We start from the raw sequence: 22,944 nt of genomic DNA, 5'->3' as shown, positions 1-22,944 counted from the left end.
CAATTCCTTTGGGCACACATAAAACAAGAACATTGGAGCAGGAGACACTACCGAAAAAGCTAAACCCCATCGTAGCAGATGTCATGGATCCAGCTCCTTTTGACGTTAGTTTTTTTTAACTAAAAATTGTGAACGAAGAAATACAGGAAGGTAGGGGGGTTAACTACACTACGTCCTATTTTCTACCCTACACGTAGCAACAGGGAAAATAAGGGAGCACAAGCAGAAAGAGAACTCTGCCTAAAAGTTCTGCACTTCATTTAGAGCTCAATCTTCTGCACTACGCTTTTGTTTGCTTCCAACAACATTATTCCTAAAAAAAGCCTTATCGCGCAAATAAATAACTGGAATCATAAATAATCATCGCGAGAGAGAACCTCTATAACCAGTGCAACGTCATAGTGTAAAGAAAACGAGAGACACAACGATGTATGTCGTTCTTAGAACAAACTCTGCTTGTTATTTGTAAAGCTTGCTTATGCACCAACGAGCCCATTTATTATCACATGCTGTTTTTCGATAGAGGTTTATCATCATAATCAGCCTGACTACGCCAACTACAGGGCCAAATCCTCTCCATGCACTGCCATTCAACGCGGTCCTGTGCTTGCTGTTACCACTTTATACCTGCAAGCTTCCGTATCTTATCTGCCCACCTGAATTTCAGTCTTTCCTTTACCCGCTTGCCTTCTCTTAGAACCGAGTCTGTCATCCTTATTGACCAGCGGTTATCTTGCCTCGCGCTACGTGCCCTGATCATGACCATTTCTTCTCCTTGATTTCATCTATGATATCCTAAACCCCGGTTTGTTCCTTCACCCACTCTGCTCTCTTCTTGTCTGTTCAGGTTGCACCTTTACTTCATTTTTATTGCTCGTTGCGTGGTCCTGAACTTAAGTGTAATTCTCTTTGTTATCCTCTAGGTTTCTGCTGCCTTATAAGGCAGCACTAGTTAAGGCAACTATAGTTAAGGACCAGTAAGATGCAGCTATTGTATACCTTCATATATTACCTCCATCTTACCCGGCACACTCTTTCATGATATCCGTTAAATCACCATCTACTACGTCATCGCTAAGGTCTGTTTTCTCGATAACCGCGCAGTATCTTTTCTGAAGTGAGACTAGGAACTCCTGTATATTTTCCCTCTCAGTGATCTGATTTGATTGCTTTCTTACGGATCAGTTTCTGTCGTTCCTTTTACTAATTTAGGCGAATTCGAGACCTTACTATGCTATGGTCACTACTTTGTAAGCACTTCCACTTTGTGCTCGATGCCTGAGTGTGCACTCTGAATGAAGTCGGTTTTGTTCTTACTTTCACTATCAGGACTCCTACATGTGTATTTACGGTTTAGTTGTTTTCGGTGAGAGGTTTTCAAGAACCACAGGTTATTTTGTTCTGCAGATTCTACTAATAACTCTCTTCTGCCCTTTCGATTAGCGATGTAATCTTCAGCTTACCCGGTCTCCAGCCTGTTTCTTTTCTACCTTCGCATCGAAGTTGCCAAATAGTATGACACACTGTGTTTTTACCTTACCCACCACTGATCCCACGTTTTCATAGAAGGTTTCAAATAATGCACCATCATAGCAGGATGCAGGCGCATAGGTTTGTACCACCTTTATCTCGAATCTCTGATGATGTTTAATTACTATACCTGCGACCTTCTTTAAAATGCATTAGTATTGTTTTATGTTACCAGCTATATTTTAGGGACGAAGCTCCTTAAGGCGTGGGCCTGTCCAACCCTTGTATGCATGTAGCAGTACGTAGCCACCGGTGGCACATACTCACTCTAGAGCGGGTATGTGCAACAGGGGATGCGAGGTGGGAGATGGCGGTACTTGGATTCTTCACTATATGAACACACGGACGGACGGATGGATAGACGCGCGGAAGTATGGATGAATGAACGCACGTACAGAGAGACCGACAGATGGATGGATGGACTCACGAATGGACGCATGGAAAGATGGATGGACGCATGGATGGTCGCGCGGAAGGGGCTGGTGGATGCTTCGCCCCACTCATCATCATTCACTCCGTGGATATGTTGTGATTTATTGTGGATAAAGAACTCCACCCCCAGTTCTCTTCTTGCAGCTAAGCGATGATAGCAAAGGACGTGCTCATTATATAGCAATGTGTAGGTCTCATCTGTCATACCAACCTCACTGAGCCCTATTAGATCTCACTGCACACCGTCTAGTTCCTCGAATAGCACAGTGAGATTTACCTCACTAGATAACATTCTAGCGGTAAACGCTACCAAGTTCGGGTTCCAAAGGTGGCATCTTCAGACACAGAGATTTTCAGCACCCTCTGTGGTGTCGCAAGTCTGGCCGCCGCCGTGGTAAGTTGCTTCGCAGCGGCTGGGGACTGAGGGCTGACGGTTAATTGGCACATCCATGTGGAAGGTAGTGGCCAGATACACAGCAATGCGGCCAATCCATCTCTGGTGACGGAGTGCATCACCGGCGGTCAACATCTGTGAGGCGGCAGCCCAGACCTCTTTTAATGTATTCCCACCAACACATGGATACATTTTTTAATACTGTGGTGAATCGCGTGACACTGGGCTTCTAAAGACAGATAGATTTATTGCAAGCGAAGCTTATGCTCTAACCACCACGCCATTCCTGTGTGGAAGTTCGAGCTACGATAGTTAGACGGGACACAAGAAAACTGTCCCAGAATACGAAGAACCTCATTAAAAAACCTCTAATTATGAAAGTCTCAAACACACCAAGCAAAATAGAACTGACAGAGCATTAGAAATTTATTAATAGGCGTAAGGTATCCAATGTAGTAGGTATAGGATGAGGGAAACTGAACATGCTTTAAAGAGTGGAAGAAGCATCAAAGTGGTGAAGAAAAAGCTTGGGATAAGCAAAAAGAAGAATTATGCACTAACAGACAATGAAGGCAAAGTAACGACCACTATGGATAGGATATTCAAGTATCGCAGCAGTTTTACTGAAATCTGTACAGTAGCCGCAGCACCCACGACCTTAATGTAAGACCCAGCAGGACCCCAGATGACATCGCATCAATAGTGGCAGAAAAAGTCATGAGGGCCTTGGAAGAAATGCAAAGAAACAAAGCTGCTGGTGATGATCAGGTAACATAAGATCTGCTGAAAAACGGAGGACAAACTGGGATAGAAAAACTATCCACCCTGTTTACGAAGTGTCTCCTGACGGGAATGGTAGCAGAACCTTGGATGAATGCTAACATCATCTTAAGCGAAAAGAAAGGGGACTACAAGGACTTGAAAAAGTTTATGCTGGTCAGCACGCTCTCTGTCGTATAAAAGCTATTAACAAAGGTGATAGCTAACATAATTAAGCCCACAGTAGAGTTTAATCAACCAAGGGATCAAGTGGAATTTTGTACAGGCTACTCAACAATCGACAATATTTATACTTTCTATCAGGTGATAGAGAAATGCTCAGATTACACGCAAGCACTATACGTAGTCTTCATAGATTACGACAAGGCTTTTGATTCAGTAGACATATCAGTAGTGATGTGGACACTCCGGGATCAGGGCGTAGATTAAGCAAATATAAACATCATGAATTAAATCTATCGCGGATCAATTGTCAGCATAATGCTTCATGAAGTAAGCGACAGAATACCAATAAAAAAGATCTAAGACAAGGAGATATGATCTCCCCAATGCTATTCACCGCATTCTTACTGGAGATCTTGAGCGGCCTACAATGGAAATTGTTAGGGATACGAGTTACGAAGAATATTTTTATAATCTGCACTTTCCCGATGACATTGCACTGCTGAGTAACTGAAGAGGTGAACTGCGATTCATGATTTCTGAGTTTGACAAGGAGAGCAGCATGGTAGGTCTAAAATGAATATGCAGAAAACAAAATTAGTGTAAAACGACCTCGGAAAAGAACAGTGCTTCGTCTTAGGTAGCAGTGTACTTCAAGTTGTAAAAGAGTACATCTATATATATATAGACAGGTGGTAACCACGGAGCCGCACTACAAGATTGAAGTAGCTACAAGAACGAAAATAGGGTAGATCACATTTGGCAATTATCCTCAAATCATGAATGGTAGGTTGCCACTAACCCTCAATAGGTGTTACATGGCTGTTAAGCAAAAGAATCCACGATAACCCATGCATTTTGGGATTCAATTTCATGCTAATCTGTCAACAAGTTCATTTCGTATGTCACTTTTTTTAACACAAAAGTTTTTCATTCCGGTGTTCACTACAATTTTTAGTGACGTGCTTTTGGCTCAAAAATGACGCCTAGAATAAAGCGGATCAAAAAAAGTCACAGCTTTGCCGCAAAGGCAAAGCAATGAACTCGATAGTAACGAAGTGAAAGGTCACGCGCCTAATAGAAAGCGGATCAAAACGTGCCCCACGTTTTTCACGCACAAATGACGCACGAAACGTACTCACAGATGCGGATGCACCCAAATAAGCGTCAAATTTGTTACTTTACAGTGTCTCTAAAGCGTGCGCTTTTTGCACACGGATCCTGCAGTGATTGCAGTGACCTTTGTGCACCTGGTAAGTACAGCACAATCATTTCAGGTAAACACCGAGGTCAGCCAAGACTTACAATCTTCCCCTCCTCACCGCTGTGAGATAAGGGCGCTTGAGGAAGCGTCGTTTTCCTTCTCTAAGCCGGGCAAAGTACGAGTAGGAGATTAGAACGGTCGCCACCGCGCAGCGTTGTGACGCACGCTCATTGCGCCATCTTGCTGGTGATGCTGAAAACACAATCCCCCCGAGATGATAATGCGCAGCGGTAAGTGGTACATATATATTCCTTACCGTTTGACTGGTAAATGACGCGTTTCGGGGTGGCTCAGTGGTTAACATCTCGCTTTCACGACGCGGAGGTCCCGACAGAGTGTTTTACTGTTATTTTTTTCTTTCGTGCATTCTCATATATATATATATATATATATATATATATATATATATATATATATATATATATATATATATATATATATATATATATATATATATAAATGTAAGGTGAGCGATGGCGACACCGACACCAATGCTAGCGGCAAAATTTAGCCGAGAGTGTCCATATGATTGCTACTGCAATAAAAAAGTTCGCAGATCCCACATGCAGTGAAAATCGATTATTAGAATGAATGAGAAATATTGGTAACCATGCATGAACGAGATATAGCCCGATGGCAACCGGTGCGAAATGCGACATGCTGCATTTCGTGCCGATGCCATAAAATAACATCACTCTATGCCGATCCATTACTCAGACAATACTGCGTCTCCTTTTTTAGTGACAAAAAAAACGTCGGACGCCCTGAAACGCGCATGCGTCAAAGCAATGCAGCGCGCCGTGCGCCTGCGTATTTATGGTACGACCGGCGCGTGGTGTGGCAACGCCGGCGTGATGCGTCGAAATGAACGCTGGCCAGCACGCACACCGCGTCATGTCAAAATGTAATTTCGCCTTGATTGTGGCATGTTCTCACATGACACGCATCTCGTGATTATTATGTTTGCACCTGTCACATACCTTCGTCATCTATTGGCGTCACCTAATGCCAAATTCGGCATATTTGGAGCTAGCGAAACGGGCGTGAGCGCATCATGAGTTGTGCATGTAGCCATATTGGTACATGACACGCATGTATTGATTATCACAATTGGATGTATCATTTACCTATGTCGTCCATTCGCATCGCGTAATACCGAGTTTGGTACATGTGGAGCTAGTGAAACGACCACGAGCGCATCATGAGTGTAGCATGCAGTCGTGTTATTAAAAGACTCTCATCTTATGTTTATCATGTTTGCACCAGTATCATACCTTCGTCATCCATTTACGTACCGTAATACCAAATTTTGCATATGTGAAGCTAGCGAAACGGCTGCGAGTGCATCATGAGCGTGGCATGTAGTCATGTTGTTACATGACACGCATGTCATTATTTTCATGTTAGGGTCTGTCGCTTGTGTTCGCCATGCAATCATGTCATGCCATACCATTTTTGCAGCATGCCATGTGAAGGAAACTACCGCAAGAGCTGCAGAACCATGAAAAGTTAATCATGACATGCATTACGTATATCTCATGATTTTCATGTTATGAGTAAACAAATATGTTTTTCATACAGTGACGTTATGCCATATAAAGTTTGGTATTGATACCATTGTCGAAGCGGCCAGGAGCGCTAAATGTCATAGGCGGCTAGATCAATAGATATGCTCAAATTCGCCAAGTTTGCTAAGAAATGCCTCGCATTTAAAAAAGTTACGTCAACAGGATTTGAATCCATGACCTACCGGTCGGGTACAACAGCTACTGGGCACTCTATCCAGTGCGCTACGGTTTCATACTATGGAAGCTTTAAAAACGCGCCGTTTATATCTAGCGCTGCCCACTCGCAGGGCTCTTGATAAATTGTTATAACGCATCATGACCGTAAAAGAAACAATTACATTCTTCAAATAGTCGTTTTTCTGCGTTAGTCGTGCAGTTGTGTCATCGCTTCAGCACACTGCGAGGTAGTGACATCACCCAAAGCATCGGCATGGCTCACAAAATCTATCCACACCAAAAAATTACCGCTTGGAGGGCACGGAGTGCTGATGCATATCGCACCTTCTCCACAGTTTGTGCGATTATCCGCACGATATCAAAGTTCTTGGCTGCATTTTGCACTTCAGAGGACGACGGGAGTTTTGGAAATTTTCTTGACAACAAATTTTCACAGGTGGGTCGCATATCTTTAGTGCGACAACCATGTTTTCAGGGTCGCCACAACGACGCGGCAGCGAAGCTCATTGAACTGGACGCCAATGTCTCCCTTTGTAGAAAAGGCGCAAGGAAACAAATAGAACAAGGAGCGGAACGCTCGACAAATCATCAAGGCGAGTCGGGTGCCTAATCTGCCGACAGGTTATAAGGTCATTGTGTGTCCGAGTGAAGGGCTTAACGTCTCAGAATGCAGAATGGATCGCATAGATTGCTGCCAGCGCAACGCTGCGGGGTTCAGGCGGGAGGCGGCTGTGGAAGATATTGTGTGCATCAACAACACGCAGAACATACTCGTAATTTGTACACCATTCGAGGACTGAGCCCTACAGTATGGAGCCATTTGCAAACTATGAATAGGTCAGCAGGAATTTGAGACCTGTGCGTACACGGCAGCCCCAGAGAACACGTCAAAGGGACTGATAAGGAGTGTTTCCAAGGCGGAGAGCCCAGATGACATCTTAAACAACTTGATTTCTCCACGTTATCTAGGAGTCCTTCATGCGAAAAGTATAGGAAACTCGGACAACAGTACTGTAGTGTTTGGTGGATTTCGCGTTCCGAGATTTGTGAGGTATGGGGCAATGCTCGTTAAGTGCACGCTCTACAGAAAATACTTCGATGTATTCTACGGTTGTGGGAGACTTGGATATAGAAGAGACGTCAGTGCCTTTACCATTGACAAGGTGTGCAGGAGATGTGGAAGTATTCCAGCGCAAGGTCACAGTTGTAAAGTGAAATGCAAGTTATGTGGCCAAAATCACTTCACTAGAGACAAGAGATGTAAAGGGAGGCACAAGATACCGTATCTCGTTAGGAGACGTCACTGAGAACGGACGAGGCGATATGAGGAGGAAGCATGGACAGCGTCCGCTGAAGCCTCCTACCAGCACAGGAAGTTGGCATATGCCATGACCAAGGCCACTACACAATGACCAGCCAGCAGTTGGACAAAGACACTAAAAGGCAAAACAGTGGGAATGCCTCGCACGAGACCACTCCACATCCTTCCCAAAATTTACCGGGGGAATGAGTTGGAGACAGTACAGGTCCCGGTTGAAAACCAGATCAAGATCAAGACCAAGGTGCCACTCGAGAGCCACTTGAGGGAGCGGGAGCACACAGGTGAGCTTTGCAAGTGTGGTCTCCGGCACTGCCTCTTGAGCTAGTGTTATGGGGTCCGCCTTGGAAAAGAAAATTATGCAAAATAAAAAATTGTTACAACGAATTACTAGAGAAAACCTAACGCTAAAAGAACAGATTTGGCAACTTGAATAAGAAAATGTGAAGCTTCAAGAAGTGAGGAATGCGGGTAGGACGACTAACACCCCCTCTGTTAGTAAAATGCCAATGCTTAATAGAGCTCCAACATCATTTCTCACGCGAATTAGCGTGGAGTCATCGACACTCAAAACAAGGGCGCTGGAAGAAGCCAGAAAACCGATAACTTTTCGATTAGCGAGGTTAAGGAATTGTTTAAAAAATGTTAGACAAACTAAACAACCAAATTACATATTGTACGTCGAGATAAAGCAAAAATTTGACGGACTCGAGCACAGGGTATCAGCGATAGAAAGCACGCCGAATGGCATTAGGTAATCTGGTGCGGGGCCGGTTAAATTCAAACCACATTGAATAACACCCACAATAGAAACCAGCAAGGTCACCGGGGAGAACTCCATAAACAAACATGGCGCCATGTAACCAGTACAATATTTGGCAGTGGACCAGCCGCGTGTACCATAGAAAACAAGGGGACCTGCAGCATTTCGTGTTGAACAGGGAGACGCCAGATGTCGTCACCCTGCAGGAGACCGGAGGGACGGCAATGTTATTGGGGTACAAGTCGTACAGTACTTCTAGTGAGAAGGCGACTGTCGCAACCCCGGTACAGAGAAACCGCGCGGCTGTGGAGCACGGTACCAGAATGCACAGCATAAAACACGTCCTTATAGATATAGTACTCTCTCTTAAGAGAGAGGGAAGCCTTTTTGCGCTTAACATATACAGCCCACCTCGACGGAAGTCCAAGTTTGTCCACTTTTCCGCAAAGCATTGAGCGTAACGGAGCGGCAGGCTCTCGTCATAGTTTGCGACTTCAACGCACCACACGTGGATTGGGGATTCGTTATCGAGAATATAAAGCAACTCATGGGCAGACGCTCAACACGAGGGCTTTAGACTAATAACCAATCCTGAGGCAACACAGAAGAATAGGCAACTGCGTTAATAATGACGCAAAACCGGACCTAACGTTTACGAAGAACGTAGAAGACTCGCGATGGGTAAACACGCAGCAGAATTTGGGCAGGAATCGTTATATTGTAGTTACAACGGTGCATGCAGGCCCTCAAAAAGAGAGAGGCAGAAAACCGGCACTTAATGACTGGGACTATCTCCACAAGAATTTAAAGGAGGGTGCGGAAGATACCATACTAGATGTAAAAAAATGGGTAGAGGAGCTCTATGAGAGTGTCAAGAAAGCCAACAAAATTGTTTCCGAAAAGGCGAGGATGGTGGAGATGGGCAGCAAACTGTTGCATCCGTGGGACTCAAGGACAAGCATCCAAAGGTGCTAGAAATACAAAAATTCAATCGTAAGTTAAGAAAGAAAGCAGCTGCATTAGACATGGAGATAGAGCTCCATACGATCGGCTGACCCAACAACAGTGGGAAACCACGTGTAGCTTGAGGGATAAAGAAATAGAGATGTCGAAGTCTTGAAACAGAGATGTCGAAGTCTCCTAGGCCCGCAAAGTACAAAAACTGCACAGAGGCATAAGCTGCAATATGTAATACATAACGATGCAGAAACAGAGGAGATCTTCCACAAGCTATAAAAAGTACTCTGATACACAACAAAGTAACCACTTCCCGCGTAAAAGGGACACGACAACCTTATACTCAATGCTGATATAACGGAAGCCGAGGTTACATTTGAGCTCGCTCGACTAAGCCCGAGGTCTGCTCTGGGACCCGATAAAATAACTAAAAAGACGCTCAAAAGTTTGGACGACGAATCCATTAAGGTCCCTACTGAGTACATCAATAAGTGTTAGGAGAGCGGGATCACTCCATGTCAATGGAAAACTGATCAGGTCAATATGATTCGAATGCCGGGAAAGAAACCACAGTTAGATAACCTTAGAACATTTCACTGACTTCATGTATAGGCATACTCATGGAGCAGGTCATCCTTACGCTTCTGTCTACCTACATGGAGGAGAACGAACCCTACCCACATACTATGATTGGTTTTAGGCCTAAATTATCAACGCAGAACATCATGCTACAGATTAAGCATCAAAAACTCGACGTGGGGACCCGATCTTTAAACTCTAATTTTACCCTTGACCTTCATATCACTAAGGCCTTTGGTAGCATCACACACACACAGCCATATTAGAGAATCTTGAGGGACTGGCGATAGGACAGCGCAGCTATGCATATTTGAGAGACTTTCTATCCAACCGCACTGCAAGAATTGTGATGAAGTGGCAAGGTCTGAACAGATTTAATAGGGCAGTAGGTGGACGCCAAAGGGTTAGGTCTGTCTCCCCTGTCATTTAGTGTGGCGACGATTGGCCTGCCCACAAAACTTCACCAGATGGAGGGCCTTAGACATAGTTTGTACGTGAACGGCATCACGCTTTGTGTGACTGGTGGGAATGACGGCAACATTAAAAACATATTACAAAAGGCTGTTGACACTGTAGAGAGATAGGTGAAAGGTAAAGGGCTGAATTTTCTCCAAACAGTCGGAATTGCTAATTTATAGGCCCACAAGTAGGGAACGCAAAAGCCTACAGGAAAGGCCAGACATCGCGCTTTTCGCAGGGGGTTGTAAAATATCCTTGGTAGCAAACGCACGAGTTCTCGTCCTCCGTATATCTGAGAATGGGCACGATGGAGAAATTATTAGGCTAATATAGAACAGCGTTCATCAAACAATCATACTGATCAAACGAATAGCCAACAAAAACTATGGTGTGAAGGAACACAACTTAGTTTAGTGCAGGCTTTTGTCGTTAGCCGCCTCATGAACGTCGCCCCCATATCTTATTAGACGCAGCTGAACAGAGCAAAATAGATGGCATTACTAGGAAAGCTTATGAACAAGCAATAAGTCTACCATTAAGTACGTCGAACGACAAGTTCACAACTCTAGGGCTACATAATACGCTCGCAGAGCCAATAGGGGTCCGCACGGTATGATCGGTTAACCCAGAACTCTACGGGCACGCATATTTTGGACAAAATTGGCGTCACGTACAACGTGCAACATGGGGTCAAAAAAGAAATTCCGTGCGAGGCAAAGGGGCATATCTTGGTGACCCTATTACCTAGAAATATGCATCTTGAGCATCACCGCGCTAGAAGGACAGAAAGGGCGGAAATCTTACATCAAAACTTCAGTGACGCCCGGGACGTGGTCCAGGTATATGCAACACAATACGAGTGTGGCCGAAACGTGGTATTCGTAGCTACATATATTCAAAGAGATTTTAACGTCAGCGGCAGTGTGCCTACAGATAGGGCAGAAGTGGTGGAGGAGGCTGCTATAGCACTAGCACTAGCCACCACAAAAGCCGAAGTCGTGATCAGCGATTCCTAAATCACTTTAACTCTGCCTTTCCTTGGCGTTTTCTGCTCACGCTCGCCTCGCAAAGAATTGCGGCTGGCCAACGGAGAAAACACAGAGCGCACGGCGTTCCACTGTTATTTGTACACTGTCGTTCAATAACTCTCACACTGCTTCTTTGGTTACGCTCTCACCGCTAACTACCACAGCTACCACAGGTTTTCGTCACCACAGGGGCATGTTTAACCATTATTTATTCATTATTCGTATGTATGACTAAGCGTCAACGCAGATGAACTTATGAAAAACGGTGCTTCAAGTGCCGGACACCAACACACCTTCTATAAGCTCACTTATATCAATGTACAGTAAGCACTGAACTTTTTTTGTAAGTAGACCTTGAAAGAGCAAAGCTCCTTATAGTCTGGAGCAATCCCTCGTGTCTCCGATGTACCCAGTAGCGCGTTCCTTATCATACAATAGATAGCGCCTTCCCATAGATATGCATGAGAGCTGCAGTTGGGTGACCTTATACTAGATGGTGCTGCACGCATTTTAGGTTGTCATCGCCATTTTTTCGCCAGTTTCCTAGATGGAACTTTCCCATACAGATGTGTGCAATATGGCGTTTCGGTCAATGAGCACATGATGGTAATTGGGATGCCGCTGCTCTCTGATTGGCTGCTGCGCGGGCTGTGCGGGGCTGTGCCAGTGTGCCTGCTATCTCTCATTCTCCTGAATTGTCGTCATACGTCTCGGATTGCGCTTTGTGGCTTGAAATGCTGCCGTTAAGTGAGGAAGGCGGTGGGTGGGTCCCGAGACGATGCACGCCAAGGATGTCGCTACGAAACGTGCGCAACAAGAAGCGGACCCCGAAGTGTGAAAGCGGGAAGTGGCGGTGTCGGGCGGACCCAGAGGCTGCTCGTCGAACGACTCACGGTATCACCAAAAAACCTCCGGACTTTCACCCACATCACCATATTGCCCTCCATGGAGATGCTGGAAAATTTTTAATTTTGTGTTACACCGATTCCTATGACCGAGGGATCAACTATGTTTTTCCTTCGAGCCAGGCTCATATTGGAGGACTGATGTACGAGTACATGTAAGAATTGAGTAGTCGAGCGCGTATCGTGTGCTTCCAATCACGTTGACTACATCGACACCAAGCGCTGGCACTTGCTTAACTGCGGATCCTTCAGCGCTATTACAATGAAGTGTGGGCTATGGTGCCATATCGTGCATGTTTAATAAGCTCATTATTAGATGCGAATGTTAGATGGTAAGTGCTGTATATACATAGCTCGTGCTAGTGAGATGGACAGTATGAGTGGCGTAGCCTAGTTATTTACAGGTAGGTGCTGCTGTTATTGCAGCACGCTGAGAATCGATGGAACGCTTGTTCGAATCTCGGGTGGGTGCGTTGAAATTTATTTATCTGAATTATTTTTCATCGTGCCCTCTACTAATATATACACGCATATACATAACCGAGAGTATAAAGGTGATGGGGACGGCAAATATCAGCAGAGAGTGTCCATATAGTTGATATCGCGATTAAAACCGTTAGCTAGCCCTCCACAACTGTTAATTGGCCACCCCGTATATACAGGCACCGGATCTAGACCTCCAGGTAGTGCCAGTGGGAGATTTCTCCTCCGCTTTGTTGAACAATAAAACTAAATTTGTTGCGTGCGCGTTAACTGAAAGTGTACTGCGAGTATCTGGGTCAAATCGGAGTATTTTATCTCTCATTGCCCATCATCAGCGATTTGCATGTTCCAACAGGAAACACCTTCACAGCGTGCTTTGCACCTCACGAGGTTTATCTCCGGCGCAACGCCAGGAAGAGCGCCATTGTCATCACCACCGCAGAGTAAACGTTAGGGCTCTTTGGTTCACATGTGCACATGGTTCTCTTTTACAGGAGATGTAGTCTTTTCGAAGACCTAAATTGTATTATTCCTGCCCTTATATGCCTACTGTGATAATATGTAATGCGCGGACGCCGAAAACAAAACTAAAAAATGACGGTAGTGTGCCAATAGATGGCGATCTTTTGGGGATTGTGAGCGCATGTACGTGACATTGGCAGGTCGTGAAGTGCGGCCTTGAAAAAGCGACACCCGTGCTTGCGACTGCGTGTGGCGGTCGCGTTCGAGGCTGTCGAGCAGTGTTCGTGGCAGAGCAAGACTCCGGCTGGCTAAGGGACTGGCTCAGCGAGCAAGCGATGCACGGTGGTTCCCACTGCCGTTACTGTGAGCTGTGCGATCGAAGAACGAGGCCTGAACTCCGGCTAGGTGACTGGCTCAAAGAGCAGGTGATGTGCCGCTGCGTGCTCTGCCATCCACTGCAGTTCATCGAGTCCGGCTTGAGTCACTGTTACTGCTGGGATGTGCTGCTAAAATGAAATACGGTGGCTGAGTGCTGCTGCTGAGCTACAAGCCCCGAGCGTTACTTCTGCTGTTTTTGTGGCAGAGGACCTCATCTTCGCGAGGGCCGACAACGTTGAGGACTGCAAACGAGCTAGGTGGCACACCGTCAGAAAGTCCCCGACGTCAGAGCCAATGTCAGAGACACGGCCTGAAAAGCATTCTGCTCCGAAACGCAATCAATGCGAGCATACGTGTGACGACCTATTTCCAGTCACAGGCCCAGATATGCATCTTAATCCGCTTCACCTATGTTGAGTGTCATTGCATATTTGTCCATGCGTGAAAGGAGTATGCAATGTGTGAACGTGCTTTTGTTCACTGAAATACAGTCTGGCTTTCTGGGAGGCTGTGCTGCCCCAACACCATCGAGCTGCATTTATCGTAACTATCACCAATTACTACATCTCGAATTCTAATGTCGAGTGACATTTCGAGGTTTCATGATTCGCATTTCCAAGAAAAAAGAACATAGTTTCATCAAAATTTAAATTCTATTTAGAAGTGTTGGCCGTTGTAGAACATAACATATGATTTTGAGCGGCCTTTTCAACAGCTTGCTTTGGCATATCCTTGTTAAAAAGTATATATTGATAAAATTTCTTTGAAGAAATTAAGGAGCATTTCAATGCAAACAAAATCTGTCACGAATACAACGTTTAGAGTGGAAGTCTTGGACCGCGTGAGTGCTCTACTACGTGACTTTTTATTGCTTCGCGCGTCTTTTCAACTTTGCAACAGCAGCTATTACGAAAGAGACGAGGAGCACACAGCGCGAAGCGTTGGCACTAGTCATTTCTTACATGCATGTTATAATAACAAAGAAAAGTCGCCCAGGATGCATACAAACGAAATGCATCTTTCCGCAAAGATATTCTACTTCCTGTTTATCTGGCGGAGGTGACAACAAGGAAAACTTAATAAGCGTTGCATTTAGAGAAACCAACAAAATCTGTTTGTTCACAGGGCTAAAAGGGACCCTTTATAGTCCTGTGAGCAAACAATTTTTGTTGGCCTCTCTAAATACAACGCTCAACAAAGTAGCCGGCCTGGTGGTTTATAACAGTCATTACAGGCGAACACGGACTCGCCTTGGTACTTTAGCGCTTTATAAGAGAGAAAATTATTCAAGTCTTTTCACTGGCAAATGTTATAATTTATCTTCATATAACAATTCCAGAGGCATCAAAACCAGTGTATGTTATTCACGAACTGATAACGCATTTACAAGTTGTCAATACGAAAAACATTTAAACGAAATCGCTCTCTTTTTGCACCTAGTAATAAAGTACAATAACAAAATGTTGCAAGTTTCACCATTTGGAACTGACAAGCAGACAGGCCTATACGTACGTCGGCACTTTTGTAGGAATTAAGCCTAAGTAACACTCTGTCGTAGGGCCTCATAGCTATCGTTTATTGTATTGCAACTGTTTTAAAGACGTAATTCACAAGCCTAGTAACAGTCTTGCGATAAGGCGTAAGTAATTCACAATATTAATAGAGATCAATAGACCTGGTGAGTCGCTCAGTACAATTGCGATTCAATGCAGTACGTTATTTTCCTGAGAGTTAACTAAAAACATACGGCTAAAAGAATTCAGTTTGCTTCTCCTCTGCCGCATAAAATGAATCAACGAACACACAATCACCCAAAACACTGGACAATTTGCAGATGTTTCATATTTAATGAGTTTTGTTGGCTGAAAAATACTCTTTTTTTACATATGTCAATCAAGATATCCTACGCACTGAAAGAATTTATTCTTTGCAAGAGATCAAATATACCTGACATTCTTGTGGCCAAATGACCGTAATAGTCACAAAACGTATTGTTCGGATTCTGTTGCACCACCAGGACTTCAATGGAATGTTAACGTGTCTGAGAGATGTTACGCTATTCTCAGTGGTCTCATGTGTTTCGCTAGTGTGTGTGTTGCGCGCAAAGCGGTTAATAATACTGCCAAAAAAAGGTTTTGTGTGAAGGGTTCACAGTATCTTCTTTCCGTTTATCGTGAATGGAGTTGAACAGAACGAACATTCACGCTTATGCTCACAATGTTCTAAAAAAGAGATAAATAAAGACTTCTTTATTGGCCTCCGATCGGCGACGAAAAGACAGGCAGCTAGAATTTACGATTTTGGTGTAGGAAAAGAATCTGTCCCGCTCCCACACACAGTCCAGCATCTCTGTAAAATTTAAGACAGAATTTTAGATACCGTCGACTCAATTAACAGGAAAAACTTCTGCACTGAGGAACAATATTAGGGCTCTCTCAGCAGAAACAATTACCGTTCACACTGCCTATGGGTACCCTTCTAGCGACAGACATCACCATGGGGCGATATTTGGAGCCTCTATACATTGCAGAACACCCCTTCGCTTCGATCGAGCCACAGAGCGAAGAAATAATTAAACTGAACAAAATAAAGGCTTCCCCCAATTGTGCTTCCCATCGACGGCTGAATGCGGGCCACCAGAGGCAGACGCCTCCGCAATCTCGAGCAATCACGCCCGTCCCACCTGATGCCCACAGCGATGACCCATCGCCTGGGAAACCCATTGAGTGGAGGTGATTGAGCACATGGTTTCATCGATCTTTCGTTTTTTTTTGGAGGGGGGGGGGGCACCACAGTTTACAGTGTCCTAATGAATACAGAGGACAGCCAACTTCCGGCATAGGAAACTCACCCCGTTAATTACGCTTGGCAGGTGCATATAGCAGTTTGGTCTGCCCGAGCCAAGATTGAGGCTGTTAACTATATTCGCTTGTGCTTTGACCCTCCACCCTCAGCGCCACAAATTCGATGAATTTCGTACCCTAGTCGACGTGGTTTCTTTATCTCCATTTTTTTTGCTAGCACACCATTCTTTTTTTTTTTGAACATTTTAGTTGGAAGAACTAAGGTTACTGAAATGATGGCGGAAATCCCACCTACGCTTCTAATCCCACAACGCTTCTAATCCCACCTACTTTGCGTCGGTTTGCCTCTTTCAAGATGCACAGTGTGGATGAAATAAATTTCGAGCCTCGCTTTATGTACCTGTCAATTTAGCATAGCAGCTCCAAGTAATGAGACCAGACGGATATCACGTAGACCGCTGCTGTGTGTGTGTGTGTGTTTGTGCGTGTGTGTGTGTGTGTGTGTGTGTGTGTGTGTGTGTGTGTGTGTGTGTGTGTGTGTGTGTGTGTGTGTGTGTGTGTGTGTGTGTACGCCTTCTACTTGGTATTATTGAAGCACTGGAAAGAGGGCGTAGCGATACGTCTCATTTAAAGACTACAGGTAAAGTCGCTGCAGCTACGCGAAATGTAAGAACATAATACGTCGAACTTTATTATTCAAATCCCCCTCGTCATAGCAGAGCAGAAAAAAGCAAGGCATAATAGAATGACATTCCGTACATTAGGATCTAAAAGAAGAAAAACGAAGCAATGCGTCACAAATAAAACGAAAGGGCACTGTGAATGTCGGCCACTGTATGCTTTGTTGATCCCCTTTCCTCCATCCCCATTACCAAGCTTAGCGAACATACAGAGCGATTGCACACTTGATTTACAAGCGGATTCACTGCCACAGAGGCCAAGAGATTACAGTTAAAAACACAGACCGGACTTCTAGGCAAAATGATCGCATTTTGGGCGTCAAAAATAGGCAGGCAAAACACAGTTTTAGGCACACGAAATCATAAAAGTAGGCGCAATGAATTTTTCCGAAAACACTTGTCATCCGTTCCCTTCGCAAAGCATTACATCTGTTGCCACCGAGAAAAAGCGAGTGTCAGAAAATGAGGGAGTCAGGCGCGTGATTTCACCAATTGATAGCTTAAACAATGAAATCATCGTGAAATAAACAAGAACAACTTCATATGCGGCACGATTTCTACGGTCATCGCCTATGTTTTCAACAGGTGCTGGTGAAGCCAGAAGTCTATTGCCGACTCTCAGCTTGAGCCAGTGTGACATGCTTAAAAAATGCGGCCGGTGGTTAGTTGCTTGAGCTGTTTGTGTATTTGTGGACGAATTGTTGGGGCTTTAATATCCATCTGCTCAGCTCTGCTTCTCTTTTCTTCTTTCTTCTGGCTTTTCGTATCGGTAAGAGTAGAGCCGAGTAACTGAGTGGTGCTTCTGGGCTCCCATTCAGCTTCGGGGCGTAATTTTGGCGTTGCACACGGCAGTGATCGCCAGGCAGCGTTGTTACTGATAGACTAATTTGTGAACTGTTTGGCTGCAGTTCACTCCCGTTTATTGATGCCAATTGCCATGTTGCCAAACGTGACAGGTTGTCTTCGGCCACCACTACTTATAATCTACAAAATACTCTGGTTGTAAATGACGGCTACATATTAGAGTGTACTACAAAGATTTATTAGGAGACCGATCATTCTGCCTGATTACTGCAAGCACGCTCTCCCAAACACCAGAGGAAGCTGAAATTTCACAGAGCTGCCGCCGTACAATGCATTAGGCGATAGCTTTAAGTGTCTCATCAAAAGCAAAAATTGATCGCCGGCCTCAGCCGATGTCTGCTCGCGTCGGCGGCATGAACACGAGTGATGCAAGAAATTATCATTACGTGAGATCGTTATCATATGACGTCACATATCATAAATGTTCGTGACGTATGGGAAGGTCACATAACTTGTCGGCATCATTTAATGTCTTCGATTAGTTGAAATGGCCGATCGTGAGGGCAGTGCATAACCTGCTGAGGGGCAGAAAGCTAGCTTGGCCTCCAATCCTTGAGGCAGTAAAAAAACCATGTTGAGCGCAGAAATATCCCGGAGGGAAGCCGGAAACATTCAATGCATTGAATCGAAAGAAAACGAGGATAGCGTTTGCCTTTCAGTCGTCTCAAGTGAATCCTTAAGGTAACCGGCGAGTTTTTTTTTGTACATAATAAAAAGTGAAAAAAACACAATCTTATTTTTTCCCATCAGATATGCACAGTGGTATTCAGCAGTATCATACACTGAGGTATGCGAACAATGAGGTTGCAATAGCTTGAAAGAAAACATTAAAAGTGAATGCTATAAAACTCGAACGCATATATCGAACCGGTAGCACGGCCTGACAGAGCCAGGTGAAAACAGCGCGCCGCTAGTTTCGTGTTACTTTTCACGCTCCGTGCATCCGTGAAAGCCATCAAGAAGCATGGGTGCAAATTAACTCGCATAAAAACACGAACTCGCGAGCTTCCTAATACGCATGGCCATTCTGCGCCATCATCCCGTAGTCTACTCGCGGAGGGCCATCATGCGGCATCCACCAGCGGATGCGGAGCACGCACTCGACGGCCTGAAGGGAGCGTTCCTCCGGGCATCGAAAAAAAATAGAGGAGGCGCTGGCATGATGTGACGATGCAGCTGCGTCGTGGGATCATCCTTATCCGAGTTATTTTCATACCGAAGAACGGCAGGGAAAAGATTTCGGCTTGAGCAGTTTCCACAAAGCGATTGGTAACGGTTTCAAGTTCACCTCCTTGAATCAAGCTTTCGCGGGTTGTAGTGAACCAATTAAAAAAATTCTTGTCATACAGTGCTCAGCATTTTATAAGCGGCAACTTCCATTTTCAAATAAAGTTTCCCGCGTGACCGGGGTGAAGATTTACCAGAAGTAAATTAGAAAGAAAACAAAAGCCAAATGCACAATTTATTTTTTTTCTACTTTTCTACTTTCTACATTCTACTTTTCTGAGACGGCACTTGGTGGTTTCGCAATTGTTCTGCACGTTCCTGCAGCTGCACAGAGCGACGTCATTTTTTCTGCACCTCCCCCACCACACCCCGGTCTTCAAAGAGGTGCTTCAATATCTCGAATACTCTGGACTGCATTTCCAAGAACATCATGGCCGAAAATGAACTTAAGGGCTACTGAAGTGCCTGAACTCAAGAATTCTCAGCGACCACCTGTAGACTGCAAGTGCTGCCCAAAGTGTGCTTGTGACTCTGTGAATCTTTCTTCCATCTCTTATATCTCTTTTGTCCCCTTTATTTCTTTCGCCAGTGCAGGGTAGCAAATCAGGTGTGGGTCTGGTTAACCTCCTTGTCTTTATTTGCATCAATATCTTTCCTTGGCTTGGAAAACCGGTAGTAAATACCATCCGCCATATCCTCGGCCATGTAAGCCACTCTCCTGTTCTTCCCTTCTCCTCTCTCAGTTTAATGTTTCCCCATTCCACTTGTACGGTGGGACGTGCTAATATTAAGGGTTGCAGAAATACCGTATTTTAGCCTCCTCATCCTTCCCCTCTTGCAGACTATATCCCATTCCAGTGCGGTGGCACAAGGTGGCCGGTGCGTTTCCTTTTACTTGCGGAAGGGGTTCCTTTTCGGAAGTTTGTTGAACTAAAATACTAGGTTTCACCCCATAGAGTCCCGTATTGCCAGTTCTTCCCGATAACGTTAATAGCAGTCTAAAAATACACTCGGGAGCGAAATAGGAGATTAAATCGTGCTCGTATAGGTATTAACTTTGAAAATAGGCTTTTAGAGGCAATAATAGGACTTTAGGCACAACAGACATTACGCAAGTAAAACGCTCTAAATACACTCTAAAAGCGATCCTCAACCACTAATTCATGCTCATATATAACGAATGCATGATAGGTCTGCTACGAACTAAGCAGGAATTAGCCTAAAATCCAGTGTCTAGTGACGAAACAAGCTTACGTAATTTTAGTTGGCTTATTAACGTCTTCTACTGAGGTGGCTATCGTGCATATCCTGCATATTAAGCATATCTTGCTAATAAATTTGAATGCGCTCGCTTAGCGAGCAACTAAAAACTAAAAACATTAAAGTGTGGGTCCGGCGGCACGATTGCGATGACACCAACTCACCACACGCCTCTATCCTTTGTGCAGCTATTAGTCATGGCCTGCTGCTCCTGCGGTGCTATCACCAATGCTTCCGCGGCAATGACTGCTACCCGAGCTCACCGCTTCGGCAACACCATGGCTGGTCCATCGTCGTCCTTCTGGAAGGCTTCGTCGGCACGTCTTGTCGGCGATTCCATGCGTGTTCGTCCTTGGAACCCTCCATCCGGCCCCCGGCCTCTGCTCGACGACTATGCTGGTGAGCGGCTATGCCACCCAATGACCACGTCCGCAGGGCACAGCCTTGCATCTGACGCCGTGCATCAACAATGGTGCCTGGCTCCCGCTGCCTTGCCTGTGCGGCCCCCCACGGTGCTGCGCATGCTTCGTCCGGGACCACGCGCTCTCACCATTCCCACACGTGACTGCACCTATATAAATCGCCGTGACATCATCGCTGCTTTCAGTGGGTCCGGCGGCACGATTGCGATGACACCAACTCACCACACGCCTCTATCCTTTGTGCAGGTAACAAACCGCTTTTCCTTATTCACTAAACCCACGCGTTACCGTGGTCTTTTAGTGCTGCCGGGCCCACATGCAGCGTTTGCCATTCTTTGCGACTGTGTGAATATTATCATGAATCTCCTGCAACTGTCTGGCGATGTCGAACTAAACCCAGGGCCTGCCACTCGTGCCTCTGCCGGTGACGACCATTCAGATGTGTTAGCAGCCTTGCGCGAACTAAAAACAGGCCAATCAGCACTACTTAGCGAAATCAAAGGTATCCGAGATAAACAGGCTGATAACGATAAAATGCTGAAAGACATAAAAGAGAGACTTACGAAAATTGAAGGGGAGTGCCAATCGCTGACGGCGATCAAAGCTGACGTGAAGAGTGTGCATGCACTCGCAGAGGCAAACGCGCATCAGATTGAGCAGCTGACTGCACGCACTGATGACGCCGAAGATAGAGCGCGGCGAAATAACTTAGTGTTCTACGGGATAGATGATGAGTCTAACGAAAGTTGGACAAAATCTGAGGAAAAGATTATCAGGTTTTCAAGCGAGCACCTCAAATTAACTATTTCTCCGAAAGACATAGAACGCGCACACAGACTCGGTACCTTTTCGCCGAATAAAACTAGACCAGTTCTAGTAAAATTCACCCATTTCAAAGATAAGGAAAAGGTACTAACTGCTAGTAGAGATCACAAGCATCCCAATGTTAACATTGTGCAAGATTTTTCACCAGCCACACGCCTAGCCCGTAAAAAACTGGTCGAGTTCAAAAAAACTCGAACTTTTCCCAGCAGCCTTCGTCATAACAAACTGGTAGCAGGGAAGAACACCTACGTGTATGACCCGGTTAATCAACAAGTCGTTCTTCGCACGCCGTAGCAGTTAGCTAGTGGTTGCCCTTACGGTCCCAAGGACTATTTATCGTTTCTTTTTACTAATATCAGGAGCGTACTACCAAAGCGGGATATCTTGTCCTGTTTAATTGACTCTTCAGATTCCAACGTTATAGTGCTAACCGAAACGTGGTTAAACTCGTCTGTCATCAGCGGTGAAATATTCCCTTCTTATCCAGATTTCAATATTTTTCGTACCGACCGAGATGGCAGGCGTGGTGGTGGCGTGCTCATTGCTACTCACCGTGACCTTGGCTGCTATCGTATCAATATACCAACCTCACTCGAAATGGTGTTTGTCTGCTGTAAAGCCATTCAACCCCACGTAGTCTTAGGTGCATGCTATCGCCCACCTGATTCCGACAGTACATTTATACCAATGTTTCATGACGCGCTACAATCACTAAAGATTCATTTCCCTAATGCACCAGTTGTCCTATTCGGCGACTTTAATTTTCCGAACATAGATTGGTCTGACCACGTCCTTATCACATCGAAACAAAACATTGAAAGCAACTTCGTCGATACATGTTTAACATTCGCTTTAACTCAAATTGTTAATGCAGCAACGAGGCAATCTAAACACTCAGCCAATATACTTGATCTAGTACTAACAACCCATCCTGATAGAATCACTTCGCTTTCGTACCTCGACGAAATCAGCGACCATAAGGTCATTCATGGCACATTCCAATGTAGGCTGAAGCGCCCAGACAAAACAAGGAAAAAGCTTACCTTATACGATAAGGGTGATTATAATAATTTCAATAAAGAACTAACAAAATTCTGTCAGTTTGTAGTTAAAGATTTTAACAAACGATCTGTCACTGAAAATTGGTTAATGTTTAAATCTAAAATGCATGAGCTTATTAGTACTTACATTCCAACAATTACGATTGGTGAACGTAGCACATC

General features: G+C 44.9%; 1 protein-coding gene across 4 annotated transcripts in view; it reads right to left on the bottom strand.

The window, feature by feature from the left end:
• The window catches only part of LOC142786693 (uncharacterized), a 42,850-nt gene extending 20,934 nt beyond the window's left edge, over positions 1–21,916 (bottom strand). Inside the window, exon 1 of one of the 4 annotated variants that reach the window (XM_075884327.1) lies at positions 20,738–21,916. In XM_075884327.1, coding sequence (XP_075740442.1) covers positions 20,738–20,924 — 187 coding nt within the window. In that variant the 5' untranslated portion in view covers positions 20,925–21,916. Of the gene's footprint in view, positions 1–20,638 lie in introns of all 4 variants that reach the window. The other 3 variants (XM_075884329.1, XM_075884326.1, XM_075884328.1) reach the window with 3 other exon arrangements.
• Positions 21,917–22,944: the final 1,028 nt, after the last annotated feature.

This window comes from Rhipicephalus microplus, unplaced genomic scaffold, assembly GCF_043290135.1.
Source record: "Rhipicephalus microplus isolate Deutch F79 unplaced genomic scaffold, USDA_Rmic scaffold_28, whole genome shotgun sequence".
Lineage (NCBI taxonomy): Eukaryota > Metazoa > Arthropoda > Arachnida > Ixodida > Ixodidae > Rhipicephalus > Rhipicephalus microplus.
The sequence above is the reverse complement of the archived record's forward strand: the minus strand, read 5'-3'. Positions and strand labels throughout refer to the sequence as shown.